General features: G+C 37.0%; 2 protein-coding genes and 1 long non-coding RNA gene across 3 annotated transcripts in view; 2 read left to right on the top strand and 1 right to left on the bottom strand.

Moving 5' to 3' along the window:
- Positions 1 to 6,534, bottom strand: part of LOC107593073 (uncharacterized) — a 14,719-nt gene extending 8,185 nt beyond the window's left edge. The window contains exons 1-2 of the long non-coding RNA XR_001610054.1: positions 6,449 to 6,534; positions 5,434 to 5,440 (exon numbers count right to left, since the gene is read on the bottom strand). This is a non-coding gene — a long non-coding RNA (uncharacterized lncRNA). The remainder of the gene's footprint in view (positions 1 to 5,433; positions 5,441 to 6,448) is intronic.
- On the top strand, positions 731 to 7,469 carry pdhb (pyruvate dehydrogenase E1 subunit beta). The gene is made up of 10 exons (XM_016282657.1): positions 731 to 803; positions 901 to 960; positions 2,802 to 2,909; positions 2,991 to 3,053; positions 3,142 to 3,177; positions 3,261 to 3,546; positions 3,624 to 3,734; positions 5,947 to 6,038; positions 6,126 to 6,267; positions 7,040 to 7,469. Exons 1-10 carry the CDS (start codon positions 768 to 770, stop codon positions 7,183 to 7,185), a joined length of 1,080 nt encoding a protein of 359 aa, XP_016138143.1. The 5' UTR covers positions 731 to 767; the 3' UTR covers positions 7,186 to 7,469.
- Positions 7,470 to 10,598: 3,129 nt separating this feature from the next.
- LOC107593104 (BTB/POZ domain-containing protein KCTD6-like) lies at positions 10,599 to 16,808 on the top strand. The gene is made up of 3 exons (XM_016282691.1): positions 10,599 to 10,838; positions 11,123 to 11,233; positions 15,381 to 16,808. Exons 2-3 carry the CDS (start codon positions 11,207 to 11,209, stop codon positions 16,065 to 16,067), a joined length of 714 nt encoding a protein of 237 aa, XP_016138177.1. The 5' UTR covers positions 10,599 to 10,838; positions 11,123 to 11,206; the 3' UTR covers positions 16,068 to 16,808.
- The last annotated feature ends 626 nt before the right edge of the window (positions 16,809 to 17,434 follow it).

Genomic DNA, 17,434 nt, shown 5'->3' with positions numbered 1-17,434 from the left:
GCATATTCATATTTATTTTAGAACTACAGTAACATCTTCTGAATAGTCTCCCTCCCAGTCCCCTCTAATCTGACTTGATTTAATATTATGAATCAGGTTATAAAAGACAAGAAGTTTCTTGATAGAAACGAAATTTGGCATGGATCTATGAGCTATGGTCTTTATGCCCGTATCAAATCAAATTCAGAATCCATATTAGATGGTGAGAAACAGTGAGAGATCTCATGTGGATTATAATTACATTGTAAATGTAGTTAATATAAATTATAGTTAATATTACTAAAAGTTATATATGCTACTGCTTTTATATGCATTATTAATATTATTTTAACTGATACTAAATATTAAAAACTGATGGTTTTTAATAAAATGGTTTTGACATTGCTGACCCTGTATTATGGCATAGTTTAGACATCTGGCAACAATTAAAACTAGTTTAGTCGATTTTAGTCCATTTTTAATATGACCACGTTTTAACATTTGCGTTATATTTATCTTTTATATATATATATATATATATATATATATATATATATTGAAGCAATTTATTTTAGAAATCATTGATTTTTTGGGGTTTCTATAAAAAGATTTTTCTCTTGCCCTTGGACGCCCAATGACAGTCTTAAGGCAACTTCCGTTCTATCATGATTCGGCTGCACTGATTGGCCGCTGTCACTGTGTTTCCTGTTTTGATTTCACAACGCGCCCTCTGATTGGTCGAAACCGCTGGCATGGCAGCCCCGCCTCCAGACAGAGGACAGTGAAACATGGCGTCTCTGAGGTGCTTCTTGCGCTCGGGGAAGGTATTTGTGTGGAAATATGACACATTAGCTACATATTACGGTCATAATAATGAGATGAAAGCGTCGAGACTGATATGGCTGTGTGTTTGTCTCTCAGAATGCCGTTTCAGCGGTTTTGCGGCGGGAGTTTCACAGGACGCCGCCGGCTGCGGTGCAGGTCAGTGATGCTGCCGCTCGCACCTTCAGCAGATAAACACCACACCATCAGAAATCCGCTGTGAAGTCTGGCGATTATTGGTATGTTTGGTCAGTCGATTAGTGGTCACCATTGAGTCCTACAGAGTGCACTGTACATGTCAAGAGTGCTAACAAAAACAGCGCGGTAATGTCATGTGTACTGTGGTAATACTGTAGTATTATGAGCATTTACTTTCTTTGGTTATATTCCATGATAATGTCATTTTTTTTTGTATCATATGAATACCTGTGTGTGTGTGTATATATATATATATATATATATATATACATACAGTGTGTACGGAAAGTATTCACACGCTCATTTATTATTTTTTTTTTTTTTTTTTTTTTTTTTTTTTTTTTAATTTAACGTGTTGTATTTAATGATACCATAATTTGTGCATTTACCATAATTTATTAAAATCTACAATGCTTTTTTTTTTTAATACGATGTTGTTTCCGTGTTGGTTTTTTGTAAAATACTATGGTATTACCAGTGTTGGGTGAGTTACTCAAAAGAAGTAATTGATTACAAATTACTTATTACTACTTGAAAATTGTAATTTGAATTGTAATCAGATAACTAATTACTTTAAAGTTACTTTGAAAACATATCAAACCTAAAAAAAAAAAATATACACTTCAAAGTGAAATTTGTAGTTCTTTCAGTAATTTAATATTGACTGAAAAATATTACAAAGGTATGAAAACAGCAACTTGACTTAAAGATTTAATCCATTTCTAAAACTTAACATTCTTAGTATAAACCTGCCTAACAATGAAAAATGTACCTTTTGAATGTGCCTATACAGTGTTTTATATACAACATTGCTTGCTGAGTGTAGGGTATATGTGTATGCTGGCTTAACTGTGTGAGCATTAAAGACAGAAAAAAACTTCATAAATTGAAAACGGTATTGATGAACACACAGTGCATATTTGAATGCTAAAAAGGAATCTTGCTGCTTTGTTTATGGATGTGATGTGGGCGTTTACAGGCTCGCGCGTCTCACGTGGAGGATTACCGTATGAATAGCGCGTGCTACGCGGGGGCGTGATCACATTACAGAGAATGAGCTCAGACAGGAAAGACTGGACCTCGTGTTGGTTTTATACGGATTATTTCATCAGAGATAAGACTTACTTCATTTAAAAGCAGACACTTCAAGCTTTCTATAGATATATTTCTCATGTCTGTGTGTGTGAAGTATTCGCTGAGTTTTGGTTCTTTTTAGTGACGCTTTTCAGAAAGAAGTTTGCGGAGACTGAGACGGCAGAAAGCGCACCCTGTTTGTTTTCTTTATTTTACAAAGGCACAATCTTTTGTTGATATTGTGAGTGTACACAAATAAAAGTAGACACTTCACAGATTCAAATGATGTATTACACTTATATGTACTATCAAAAATGGCGGAGCATTTTAAGTTATTTTTGCTGTTTTCAGGAAAAAATGCAAGTGATCGCCCCGGTGCCTCCGTCGACCCCAAAACGTGATTTTAAAAGGCATATAAATATTATTTTTCTTAACTATATTTGTAACGTAAGTAATGTAATTATATTGACTTTAGCAACTGTAATCAAATTACACAAATTTAAAATGTAATGCGTTGCATCACTGCGTTACCAGAAAAAAGTAATAAGATTACAGTTACTCGTTATACCCAACTCTGGGTATTACCATGCTTTTCTTTACAGTATATTGAAGTACCATGTAAATCTCATAGTATATGTGTACAATAATTATTCAGTAACATGTTTTATATTAGAGTACAATGTTTTACCATGTGATATATGTATAATTATTGCATTTTATTGATGCAGGTAACAGTCCGAGATGCCCTCAACCAGGCCATGGATGAGGAGCTGGAGAGGGATGAACGGGTTTTCCTTCTCGGAGAGGAAGTCGCACAGTATGATGGCGCGTACAAGGTCAGATGCAAAGACTTTTATTATATTTCGGTTATCAATAATGCCAAAGCATCTTTTAAAGTTGCTTGTGTTGGGTTGCAGATTAGCAGAGGCCTTTGGAAGAAGTATGGAGACAAACGCATCATTGACACACCAATTACAGAGGTGAGAATGATGATAAACTTGTCCAAAAATCATCTACGTATGTTCTTAATTGTTATATTTAATATAATTTCCTGATTTGTCCATACAGATGGGCTTTGCTGGCATTGCTGTTGGTGCTGCCATGGTGAGTTTTTCCTGTAGCAACATTGATAAAAGAATTTGAAACTCTGTTATGTTCCCAAACTAACCCATCACATCCTCTTTCAGGCGGGTTTGAGACCCATTTGCGAGTTCATGACCTTCAACTTCTCCATGCAAGCCATCGATCAGGTCATCAACTCCGCCGCCAAGACCTACTACATGTCTGCTGGCCTGCAGCCCATCCCGATTGTGTTCCGCGGGCCCAACGGTGCTTCGGCCGGAGTGGCGGCTCAGCATTCCCAGTGCTTCGCTGCCTGGTACAGTCACTGTCCCGGACTGAAGGTGGTCAGTCCCTGGAGCGCCGAGGATGCCAAGGGCCTTCTGAAATCAGCCATCCGTGACGATAACCCTGGTGAGTTCCTCACCGCGTGAGGCTAATGTTCACAGGAAGTGAAGGCGGCTCTAACTGTTGTGTCGTGTCTCTTTCAGTGGTGTTTTTGGAGAATGAGCTGATGTACGGTGTGCCGTTTGAGATGTCTGAAGAGGCTCAGTCAAAAGACTTCATCATCCCAATCGGAAAAGCTAAGATTGAAAGACAGGGTAGGTAATATTATAAGTGAATATTATAATTATTCATTTTTTTTATATAATTATAGTAGTAGTAATATTAAATCACACATAATACTATATAATTTACTTAAATACTTTTTGATTACACCAGGGTTTCTCAAACTGGGTTTTATTTTTGAAGAACTGCAGTTTGTAATGTAATGTAATCTGTTAAATTAAAAGAAATAGATGATTTATAATATTTTAAAATAATAATAAAATATTTCCAAAAAATAAATTATTTAAAATAATTTTAAGCTCTTATTTAAAAGCGTGATGTATATTATTTGGAAAACTTTCGTAGGAAGGACGGAATAAAAAGCAAACTAAAAAGAAAAAAAAAAGGAAAGAATTAGGAGGAATCAATGAATTATTACAAATTTACTGCCATTTTGTGAATATTAAGTAATCATGTAATCAATGAAAAACAACTAGTCTAATTAGGAGTATTTTACAACATAACGTAATATAATCTAATTACAAGTATTTCATCTTTGGAGTCTGATTGCGTAATCCAGATTACCGTAATCCGTTACTTCCCAGCACTCTATATATCCTGTTACAACTAAAATAGACTGAAACAGACATATTTTATTTAAAATGTTAAAATATGTACACGTATATTTGGTTAAATTGTTTATTGATTTATGCATTTTAAAAATCAAAGGTTTTTTAATATCATTTTATGTTTTCTTTAATTTTTTTTGTTCAAAGTCTATTTATTAATATTTTACGTAATATAACAACACTTTCAACAAGAAAAAGGATGACAAAATAAATTTTCTTGCTCCAACAGAGCTCCCCACCCCCACTGCACCATTATTAAACATTATATTATAGAGACTCTTAATCTGTTCTACACCATATTATTATTATTTATATACATATATATGCATGTATACATAGATAAATATATATATATATACACGTTTATTCTTATACTGTACATATATGTACATACATTGAACCACAATAGATTAACAATTTAAAAAGAAGGAATATAAAGGTGGGAAAAATGACAACATCAAAATTAAACAGCAAATATTATATTTGGATCCATTTGCTCTATGTATGTCAGCACTGGCTGCCAAATGGAGAAAAAAGTTTGACTGCAGCCTTTAGTGGAGTACCGAATCTTCTCTAATGCAAGGTGGTACATAATCCAATGACTAAAAGTAGGTGGAGATTTGTCCTTCCACTTACACAATATAAGACGTCTAGCTATTAAAGTTGAAAAGTAAATCATATTCTTTGCATTATTATCTAAACAGAGTTCTGTAGATAAACCAAATATTGCAAGAATAGGAGAAGGGTTAATAGATAAATACATATAAAATACATATAAATATGAATTGCCAGAAATGAACAAGCTTAGAACATGACCAAAACGTGTGTGTATGATTAGCTATCTCAACTCTACACCTATCACACAAATAGTTTATATTTGGTGAAAATGTTGCTAATATTGCTTTTGTCCAGCCTAGGCGGTGAACCACTTTAAACTGAATAATTGTATTTTGTAGACAAATAGAAGTTGAATGAATCTTATTTATAATATCTTGCCATGTTTCCTCAGAAAAAATCAAATCAAGTTCACTTTCCCATTGTTGCTTTGATTTTGTTAAGAATGTTAAATTTTGTGAAGAAATCAGAGAATATATCAAACCTATATTATTTTTTTTATCTATACCTTTATACTTTATTTTTACCTATATAATCTCCGCTTCGCGTCGTGCCTAACAACGATAGTTCCGGTCCTTGATTCTGATTGGTTGAGTTCGACGCTGTTGTAAATTACTCTACAAACATACACCTTTGTTTACATTTGTGTGTTGCTCGGCAGCCACTTTGTTGGAACCACAACTGTTTCTGAGGAACTACATTGTTGGGTGGAAGAATACTGTTTTTATTCATATCATTACACTTTACTTTTATTTTATAAAAGCAATAAGCCCCGTGAAGCTGTGGTTTACTGTGAATTTATAACAGCTAAGGGGCGTTGTTAGGCACCACACGAAGCGGAGTAAAAACTGGAATAAAAACAATATTATTTTTAATATGTATTATTCATCTTTTTCTAGCCTGTAAAACAAAATCTATTACTGCTATTTTGATAATTGTATTAATTGAGTGACAATTAATTGCCAGCCATTGTTTGAGACTGAATTGATCTCTGCATATTAATATTGTTGGTCTGATGTAGGAAATCACGTCACGCTGGTGTCTCATTCCCGAATGGTCAGTCTGTGTCTCGATGCTGCTGCTGTCTTGGCCAAGGAGGGGATCGAGTGTGAGGTATGACAGCTTTTATCATGGTGTAATTGCTTTAAGTGGCATTTTCAGTTGAGCTGAAAATTGAATACTCTGTATTTTCGTCTGTAGGTGATCAACATGCGCACAATCCGGCCTCTGGATGCGGAAGCCATTGAAACGAGTATAATGAAAACAAATCATCTCATCACTGTTGAGGGCGGCTGGCCTCAGTTTGGAGTTGGGGCCGAGATTCTTGGCCGGATCATGGAGGGTAAAGATGTTTTAATCTGTTTTTAGTATTTGTTCATGACATAACTTTTAATGAATGAATATTGCAAAAATGCTCATTTGAAGTAATTTGCTGTGTTCAGAATGGAATACTAGCGCACTATTTGCTGTATTCTGCACAGTGTGTAGTATATACTGTTATACTTCATTTTGTAGTATGCAACAAACGGATAGTTCCGGACCTTGATTCTGATTGGCTGAGCCACGTTCGAAGCTGTTGTAAATGACTCTACAAACATACACCTTTGTTTACATTAGTCTGTTGCTTGGCAGCCACTTTGTTGCAACCACAACTGATTCTGAGGAACTACATTGTTTGGTGGAAGAATACTGTTTATTAATATCATTACACATTATTTGCTCTGTTGTATTTTGTGAAACCTTACTACGTATATGGAATAAACCCGTGAAGCTGTGGTTTACAGTGAATTTATAACAGCTAAGGGAGTTTTAGAGTTCTAACAACGCCCCTTAGCTGTTATAAATTCACTGTAAACCACGGCTTCTTGGGGCATATTGCTTTATTTTAAACTGCAGTATGCTATATAGGGATGCACCGATATGAAAATTTTGGCCGATACCGATAACCGATTATTCATGCTATATTTTAGTCTCATGACCTCATGTTGGATGATTAATTTTATACTACATATTATGTTCTTAGAATAATATTAGGGAATGTGTCATTCCAAACATGCCCATCGTTGCTTCCTCCTCAGTAAGCATATTTATTATTTCTTGTTTTTTAATTCAAGGTCCTGCTTTCAATTACCTCGACGCCCCTGCAGTCCGAGTCACGGGTGTAGATATTCCAATGCCGTACGCCAAGATTTTGGAGGACAACAGCATACCGCAAATCAAGGACATCATCTTCTCCGTCAAAAAGACTTTGAATGTTTAACATAATAGATTTCCCTATCAGGACACATTAAATATGAAATACTACACGTTCTCTCCCGTTTCTGCATCAATGTTTGGGGAATAGGACGTGCTCTTTCATCTTGTACAGGCCTTTCTGTTACATGACCCTTCCTTCATTGGCACTATATTAAAATAATTTTCTCATTTTGACTCCAAAATGAGGTTTTGTCATGACAGTGACATTTATTATGGCTATAAGCAACCAACCATGTGTATTATGCTGTAAATTCTACTCTAATCTAAAGTAATTAACTTTTATCATAATGGGTTGTAAGAATGGTTGTGATTTCTTTAATCTCATTATTTATATTAAGCATTTTTGCAGTATTTAAGTAATAAAGTTTTAGGCGTAGCCATTTAGGAGAGCTTTGTAAGATTATGGTCAGGTGGATGTAACACCAAAATTCATTTCAAGTTTTGTAAAGCTATATGTTGGCTACTTGGAAATAATAAATGCAAATAAATAAGAGTAATAATAAAAAAGCATTCAGTCCGATGACATATTCTACTGTATTGCCTGACCTTGAACATTTCAGATATTTGTTTTGGGTAAATATATCTAGACTTATGAGAGCAGTGCCAGTCCATGTGATTAGAAGGATTTCAGAAGGATCACAGAAAGCAGTATCTGCCGATACGATCACCGATACCGATATTTTTAAAGCCTTCTTTTTATCATGTAGAATTATTTATAGTGATGATCCAATCAAGCTTTTTAGACATTTATTCAGAGCCTGAATTTCATTTTTGAAAGGTGACTCTTGTGAGAGGGGATTTTTTTATTTGAGGGGTGGAGGGGGGCATTCTTTAGACATTTTTCAAAAATATATATTTCTCTCCTAAATGTTTGATTATACACTGCATTTTTGTTTTGACGATCGTGCATTTGTTGCACAATAGCTTACACACAGCACAAGCCTGATTTCGTGAGCTGTATGTGAGGCGGTCTACGCCGGGTTCACACATACTCCGTTTGCAGTGTGTATGTAGGCCATGTGCAGTACGTAAGTGGTGCAGAGGCAGCTTTCACACAGGTGTCTGCAACTGATCCGCGGCTGTTTACCACAAACACAACATTTATCCATTATTTTGATTTCAAATCCAAACATTGTTACTGAACATGCTTTTTCAGCATTGTGATTCTTTTTTTAAACAGTACAGTAATACAATCTTTCATAGACGTGTTTAAGCGCAATAAATATAAGAAACACATTATTCAATGCTTTTTAAGCTTTTGCATTTACTTCTAGATTTAGGCTAAATTTTAAGTTGCTCAAGCAAGTGGCAAAACATTTAAACTACTTTTCTTACATTGTCACAAACACTCAAAAATAAAACTTACCATTGACAGAAACAGTCAGCTCTACTGCCTTTTCTTTTGCATTTAATTCTTTATTACAAGCAATCCTGCGGTTCATAAAGAACTTTGTTTTCCTACTCCACGAGTGCCATCTATTATTGCCTTTATCTAAAAGTGCTCTTTTCCTTTAAACCTAGCCAAAAAGCCATAGCTTGTGTTGACTGTGAAACACAGTGGACTTTAATTATATGCATTTATGGTGTAATTACTACATTTTCATGTCAATCCATGTTCATATTTACTGCAAACAATGCGCTGTCACTTTAATTCAGCGCGTGCAGTGGAAACGATCTCGCTCCTGGAACACACTGCCGGACCGCAACCGTGTGCAGTGAACGCTTTATCCGTTAACATGAGCGCGGAAAAATATACGCACTGCAAACGGAGTAATGTGAACCTGGCGTTATGTGTGTGCGCTGCGAGTGTGCATGAGCGCACGGTCTCCAGGAGAATGGTTTAAAGGGGCCATATGATGCTTTTTTTAAAGATCATTATTTTGTGTATTTGGTGTAACAGAATATGTTGACATGCTTTAATGTTCAAAAAACACATTATTTTTCAAATACTGTACATTATTGTAGGTCCTCTATGCCCCGCCTCTCTCAAAAGCTTCGTTTTCTACAAAGTCCCTCCTTCCGACAAGCTCAGTCTGCTCTGATTGGCCAGCTGACCCAGTGCATTGTGATTGGCCGAACACCGCAAGCACTCATCGGAAATGTAACGCCCCTTACCATAATCACAGCTTCATCTTTCAAAATAAATGTAAAGACAGAGCCCGAAAGGGGAACAGAGTCGCGAGTGACAGACACAGTGATGAAGCTGCGTGAACATTTGGGCGGCATTATGCTAATATTTCCACATAGTGATGTAGATATGTGGGGGCGTGTTAGAACGAGCCGTTTTAGGGGGGCGTGGCAGAGTCTTAACTTTGATAAAGAATATCTCTTTGGTTTTGAGACTTTAGTCTTTGCAACTTCAGGGATCTTATCTATGCACAATCAGCTTGTAACACTCCAAAGAGAAAGGAAAACTTGAAATCGCATCATATGACCCGTTTAAACACTGGCAAGAATTAAAAAGAAAAGCAATTTATAAACTTTAGTGACGACGCTACACTGCCTCGATTGTATAAGTGACAATTCCTTTGTCAACTGTGCTGCGTGCAGCTCGCTTAGTGCAGATGTGATGTGATTTGAAGCCATTTACGCATTTTGAGAGAGAAAGAGAGAGCGCGCGCGGTGATTCACTCACGCTGTTTGTGAAATTATGTCTTACAGAAAGTTTTCAAATTACTTTATAAGTTATTTAATGAAGAAATATGAATTGTACCTCACCTTCAGCATTATAGTTATTTAACCCGCGCCAGACAGAGACTGAGACGGTGCATCAGCTTGAGATCGTTTTTTTGAGATCGGCCTTTGTAGAGACCGCCGATCAAACATCCCAAAGCGATTATCGGCCGATAATGATCGGTGCCCGATCAATCGGAGCACCCCTAGATTTCAGTTTTATATGAAATCAGTGTTTATGGTGGAAATTATGACACAGTTGAGGTATAGTTGTTATTTGTTTAAAAGTTGATGACTATTTTCACAGAAATTTAATGTTTTATGTTTATTTTACTCAAATATAATTTAGAGCTTAAAAGTGTAACCACAATAGATTTTTCAGAATATAAAATATTACAATAAAGGTATTCTAAAACGGCATTTAAAAAGCAGAAATAAAGTAATAATAATAAATAAATTTTAAATAAATAAATAAATAAATAAATAAATTTTAAAGATGTAAAAAAAAGAGACATTTTTAACAAAAAGAGAAAATGTTTGTTTTCTGTTTGAAATCTGACAAAAGAATTACTCATATAGTACATTACACTTGTCAGGATCATAGTATAAGTTCTGCTGATTTAAGTGTTTTGGATAAACACGTGACAAAGGCAGACAGGGCGGTGATTTGCATAATGGGCGGGGCTTGTTTCGTGGGTGTGTCATTTCCGCTCATCCCACAACTGATGTCCCTCATCTGTCCTGCTCTGTGAATGCACATCACAGCTATTTTACAGCCTTTACTCAAGCAACCGATTCTCTTTAGAATATAAGGCTTTCAAGTTGCTCTTCAATTTTGGAAAAATCATGAAAGCCCCCCGAGGAAAGCAAACTATCCTTGTTTAAACCCCTGTCCTCCGTTTTGCTGATGCTTTGGACAAGAGGAAACAACTGAAGGACGAGGAGGAGAGACTAAGATTCTTAAGAAAACGTATTTGCAACGAGGTAATATAAGTAATCGGTTTGTATTCATATTATGCGATAGACTGTTGATCACGCATTTGTTTTGCGCGTGCTACACCATCTTTAATTATCATCAATAATTTCTTCAATATCGATAGATTGCTGCTTTTCGTTGCTAGTTACCTTTACATTTCTTCTTGTTTGTTTTTGAGACGTTGCACAAATTGCTGGGAAACCCTTCAGATGCGTCATTCGTTTCACGATAAATGTTTCCATGGTGATTCATCACTACTACACTTGAATAAGTGTTTTGTATATTTCTTTAGTTTACTGCAGGTGAAGTGTTTATACCTCATAAAGGCTGCAGAGAGCGTCATTCATTGCATCACTGAAGAGGAACAATTGGCCACATGGAGAATGGAGACTGGACACACATGGTAAATATAAACGGATAGAATAAAGCAGCGGCACTTAACCCAAAACAGTGTCCGCATTGTTTACTGTACAAAAACAGAAATAATGTGCAGAAAGCAAGATTTTTTTTTTAAAGAAAAAAAAAAGTGTTTTAGGTGGTTGCTAAGGTGTTGCTAGGCGGTTGCTAGGATATGTAAAAAGAGTCAACTCCACTATTATTATCTATAATAGAGAACATTATATAGATCAGTGGTCAACTAACATGTCTCTATGATATTCTAGTGCAAGAATTCCAAAATATTTTTGTCAGCCGACCCTTTTGATCTGAGAGAAAAGTGTTTATTACATTTGAAATATGGATATTTTTCTTGTAGCGAATCCATGAGTTTCTTCAAAATTCATGGATTCGCTACAGGGGGTCTTTATTCATCCCCCGGAGCTGTCTGCGGCACGTTTTATTATGAATGCGCGAGCTTTAGTGGACTGTTCAACTGCAACACCCGCTGACTGCAATGATAGAGCTTGGAATAGCCAGGACAATTTTTAATATAACTCCAACTGGATTCGTCTGAAAGAAGAAAGTCATATACACCCAGGATGCTTTGAGGGTAAGTAAAACACAAGCTAATTTTCATTTTTGGGTGAACTAACCCTTTAATGTGATGTATTTTATTTTGATTTAACAACACATTTGCTTGTTCGTGGATATCTAATGTTGGTTAATGTTCACATTAACCAAAACAATCAAATATTTGCTTACAAAAACAAACAAATAAAATATTTAGAACAAACAATTGTATTTATTTGTTTGTTTGTTTATTCTTTTTTAAATTATCAGGATGCTTTCTATGCAGGAGCTAGAGTGTTTTATGTGGTTTCTAGGTTGTTGGTAGTTTTCAAGACATTGTTAAAGTTGCTAGGTTGCTAGGGTGTTCTAGGTAGTTGCTAAGGTGTTACTAAACAGTTGCTTACTATTTTAAAAAACAGGACCTCCAATATCTCAAAGAGGAAATGAAACCGACTTGAAAGGTCAGCCATTTTGTCTTAAGGGGGTCACACATCGGACGAGAAGTGCAGGGCCCCGTTGCTTTGAATTTACAATTCAAACACATTGTTTTTTATGAGTGTACGCACATTGGCGGAGCCATTCGGCGTCCGTCTGCGGTGGCCAGCTACGACTCAGGATATTGTTCAAAATCCTGCTGCGCCACAGAACGCCACTTACATAATTTTCCATAAAATCACATTATATTTGTCCAGAATGATTGTTAATGTACATAATGTCTTCTTCTTAGGCTGTAAGATTGTGAATTGTGCATTTTTCAGCAAAACGTTTGTCTTTCTGAAGCTTGAATAAAGTCTGTAAACTTTGAGGCTACCTTCACACTGTCAGTTTTTGGGATTGACAACCGCATTTAGAGGTGTGAGTCTCGAAATGTCCCGTTCCCACAGCAATTTACAGTAGCGTCTTGAATACTGTCTGTATGAACGTGCAAGGGGAGTCAAGCCCGTATTCCTTACCAGTAACAATAGCAACAGTGACCAAAGTCAAATAAAAGATGGCGACGTCCATAAAACTGAAATTCTTATCACTTTCTGACACGACAAGAGTCCAGTTGATCCGCAAGTTCATCTGTCAAACCTTCATTAACCAACAGCAGATTTTATATTTTGGGTGGAAAGCGGAGCATATGAGTCGCACACAGAACACAAAACTGACAGGAGTGGCTCCGGTGGAGACGGATCTAAAACTTTCAGATGACACACAGCTCATTTCTCCGTCACTGTAAGTTACTGAAACCACACATGAAAACACGCAACTCATGGTAAACACGGGTTTGTGCAGCAGAGCGGCTCTCTCTTGCACTGTATGACGTGACAGACAACTAGTTGTCCAGTCCTGTTCCGTTCACACAGTGTGGGTTTTCCGAGAATGCGGTTGTGAGTCCTGAAAATGTACAGGTGTGAGTTCAGTTACAGAATGCGGTTGTCACGCCCGTAAATAACCATACTGTGTGTGAACATAACCATATTAAGGACTCAAATATAGGACTGACAACCGTATTCTGCTGCTGTGTGAACGTGGCCAGAGAGCTGTTATAACATAGAATGCACTTTTTGTTTCTGTTTGCTCTGTTTTGGCAAACACCATACTTCAAACTCATTGACGCAATTTTGTTCACTCTTGAAGTGAACTTTTGCCTGTTTAGTGATTAGATTAACTGTTTTGGACGCGTCTGGTGTGATACCTATTGTTCTATACGTGGCGCGGAGCTGTGCTTCTCATCCGGTGTGCGACCCCCTTTAAAGGTGCTGTATGTAATTTTTTGAATGTACTAAAGCATAAAAAGACCATAATACATTTGCAGATAAATAGGAAACCTGCTAAGTTCACATACTTGTTTCTCCGAAAAACAATGCTATAGCCAGTTATTCTACTTTAAAATGTGCGTTTTGTGTCGGAATGTCTGTTTACACTAGTGCGTTTTAAAATGAAAATGATCCTCATCTACACATGTGTTTTCACTGCGTTACAGAAACATTTTCCGTCCACACTACCCAACCGAAAACACATGTCACATAGGGCTGGGACAATAAATCGATGTATCACAAATCAAGAAATTATTCTGCATCGATTCTGAGATTGCGATTCTCTCGTGAATCGATTCTGAGCTTAGTTTTTAACAGCAGATGGCACTGCGTGCTTTAGAAATAGCCGTATTCTGCTTGCTTCCAGTTCCTTGCACACGCACCATTTGAACCTAAAATAATCATTCATAAAGTTCGAAAAGGTTGAAGCGAATTACAAGGATGTTCACAGTGGGCAATGTTTACATTAATCTTGCATCATAAAAGCTTAAAAGCCGATGTGCAAGTACATTTAACCATTTACATTACTCAGCCGAACACACAAGCACTCTTCTTCCTGAGCATTTGAGTGTGCGGTTAAAAACTAGCCTAGAGAGCCATCTGCTGTTAAGAACTAAGCTCAAAATCGATTCGAGAGAGAATCCCGATGCATTCCGAAAATCTCAGAATCGATCCACAAATCGCGATGCATCGATTTATTGTCCCAGCCCTGATGTCACATGACCATTCATGCAGGTACAACAATGAGCATGATGTTATTGTTTACACGGTCGACAAGGATATGCAGAGTGAATGTGGGCAGCCATGCCATCATTTCTCAAAAGGCTCTGTTTTGGTCCGTTTACACTGAAACGAAACCCCGGAGTTCTCAAACTAAAATGGGGTTTGCAGCATTTTCTAAAGTCTCCATTTTCGAGGGTCGAAAACGCTGGGGTTGTATAAACGACAGGCGTAACCGTAGCAAAGGTTATGTGTTTTAAAATGAAAATGCACTAGTGTAAACGTAGACTTAGTGTGATTCTGTCCACTGTCAATTTACCTAATAGTATCTCAGTACCCCAGGTTGCCAATTGGCGGAAAACACAGTGTACTGCAGCCATGGAAGCCAGCAAACCAACTGGGTCACAGATTCTACCTGACCTAAAAAGCCTCGGCATCCATCGAAAAATCCCTATGACCAGAGGCATGTTAAAACGCAGATAAATCATCTCATCAGCTTATTGTGTGAGGCTTGTCGCCTTCCATTGTCAGTTGGGCTCATTCCTGTTCCGTGTCCTCAATTTGACAACCCCATGTGAGTGTCGAGTCTGAGGAGGAGGGGGTGGGAGAAACAACTCTAGACAATATTTTGAATTTGGACTGCAGTAACTATTTCAACTGCTTGCTGTCAATATTACATACTGCACCTTTAAGTGGTCCATTTTGTCTGAGAGTAAGCTTTTGTGGTTGAATTCAAAAACATCTCATGTGGTGTTTACCATACTACTGGTGTGATGCTCAGTTTACCATACTATAATTTCCATAGAAACCAGTATTCCTTAAGGTGTTGTCAAGGTTTCTGTTGTCAACCAGCTTTGCTAGAAAAACCAAGCCGGTTGAAGTTCTGCTGGAGAGCAGCATGGGTTTGATGGCTCACCAACTAGAACAGCACCATATCAATGGACCTGCATGGCAATTCATCTTGGTCTAAAATGGTCTTCTTAGCAGGAAATGGTTGAGTGTTTGTTGTATTAGTACAAGTACCTTCTTGACATTCTCAGCAGGAACAAAATGTTATGTTTATGTTCTTCTTTGTTGTAGATGATGGATATGGTTACCCTAAACGTTGGCGGCCATTTGTACACCACGTCACTCTCCACCCTCCAGCGTTATCCAGACTCTATGTTGGGCGCCATGTTTCGTGGTGACTTTCCCACCACACGAGATGCCCAAGGCAACTATTTTATAGATCGAGATGGTCCTCTATTCCGTCACATCTTAAATTTTTTACGAACCTCGAAACTGACGCTACCATGTGACTTCAAAGAAACAGAGCTCCTTCGGAAGGAAGCAGACTTCTATCAGATAGAGCCCCTGATCCAGTGTTTAGGAGACACCAAACCCCTTTATCCACTGGACACTTTTGAGCAAGTGGTAGAACTTTCAAGTACTCGTAAACTGTCCAAGTACTCAAACCCGGTGGCGGTCATTATCACCCAACTCACCGTCACCACCAAAGTTCATGCACTACTCGAAGGTATCTCCAACAACTTCACCAGATGGAATAAACACATGATGGACACCAGAGACTTTCAAATGTCCTTTACCTTTGGACCATGTGACTACCACCAAGAGGTTTCCCTTCGGGTGCATCTGGTAGAGTACATCTCCAAGCAAGGCTTCACGATTCGCAACACGCGGGTGCATCACATGAGTGAACGTGCCAATGAGAATACAGTAGAACATCATTGGACGTTTTGTAGAGTTGCGCAGAAGGTTGAGGACTGATTGATGCTGCATTGATGTCTGAATATTAACCATATTTATTGGTAATATTCAGAGCAACTTGAGAAATTACCAGTTTAACAAAGATGTGAGTGATTTTTAATACATGTGAACTTATAATTAAGGTAATTCCAAATTACTTGAATGCACCACATCTCCACTGCAGATCCTGGTTCAGGGTAACCAATAATGAACACAATTAAAATGTTTTCTGTTGTATGTATTTTGTCCTATAGTGTTTTATGCGTCTTCTCACCCATTTCAGATGTTTATGTGTGAAAGGAACCTGAACAACTTCTATAAGTGCTATATACCGCATATACTTGGAAAAACTGACTCGAATTTCTTTCTTGATTGTCAAATCTATTTATGCAACCTTTAAATCAGAAACTTTTATACATATTGCATCAGTGTTAAATATACAGTATTCAGTTGTATTTATAGTATTTGTGCAGATATTTTGTCTTGTGATTGAGCCCATAAACTGTAAATGGTTTGCATGATTCTGTGCTATCTGCACTATTATTGATTCAGTAATATTTTCCCCCTTTGAGATATGTAAAAAATTATGTAATTCGCATGTTGCTCAATATGTTTTGTGGCCTAAAGCTTTGAGCAAAACAATACCTCTTATGATCAGCTTCTAGACCAGACCAAATTTTGGAGTTTTTAGGCTCAAAATGCATTTAAGACTCAGGTTAGCTTCTTTGAAGCTGAGAGCATCCATTAAATGGTTTGAAAACCCAGATGAAATTGAAAGAGTTCATTCATGTGTGTAATGAATTTGACCTACACATTAAAAACAAGACTTTCATTATACATTGTGTTTTTCTGTAGATTTCTTTGTATAACATTTCATTGGAAGAACCTTTTGTTTTATTATTGGAATTAATTTGATTATTCTAATGGAATATTTATGTGACTTTTGGCGGCACTCTTTCAAATGCAACCTGAATAAATAATAACTGGATTATCTAGATATATTTACTTATATAGACAATTGGACGTTTTTGGGGCAGACCTGACCTGTTGAAAAGAGATGGTCTTCATCCCTCCTGGGGTGGTGCAGCTCTTCTGTCTAGAAATATGGCACATAGTCTTAAGAGTTTGTACTTGACTAACTGGGGCCCAGGTCAGGAAGCAGACAGACTGGCTAAACCGACCGTCTGCCAGCAGCTTCATGTCACAGAAATCAGTTAATTCTCAGCCCATTGAAACTCTTTCACCTAGATTTCACACTATAGAGACTCTGTCTGTTCCCCGAACTAGAAAATACAAAAAAACGTAACAATTTAATTTATGTTCAACAAATAAAAAACAGATGTAATACGGATAAACAAATGATAAAGCTTGGCTTATTGAATATCAGG

Source organism: Sinocyclocheilus grahami, unplaced genomic scaffold, assembly GCF_001515645.1.
Source record: "Sinocyclocheilus grahami isolate Dianchi unplaced genomic scaffold, SAMN03320097.WGS_v1.1 scaffold163.1, whole genome shotgun sequence".
NCBI classification, from domain to species: domain Eukaryota; kingdom Metazoa; phylum Chordata; class Actinopteri; order Cypriniformes; family Cyprinidae; genus Sinocyclocheilus; species Sinocyclocheilus grahami.
This window is presented reverse-complemented; position numbering and strand designations above follow the sequence as displayed.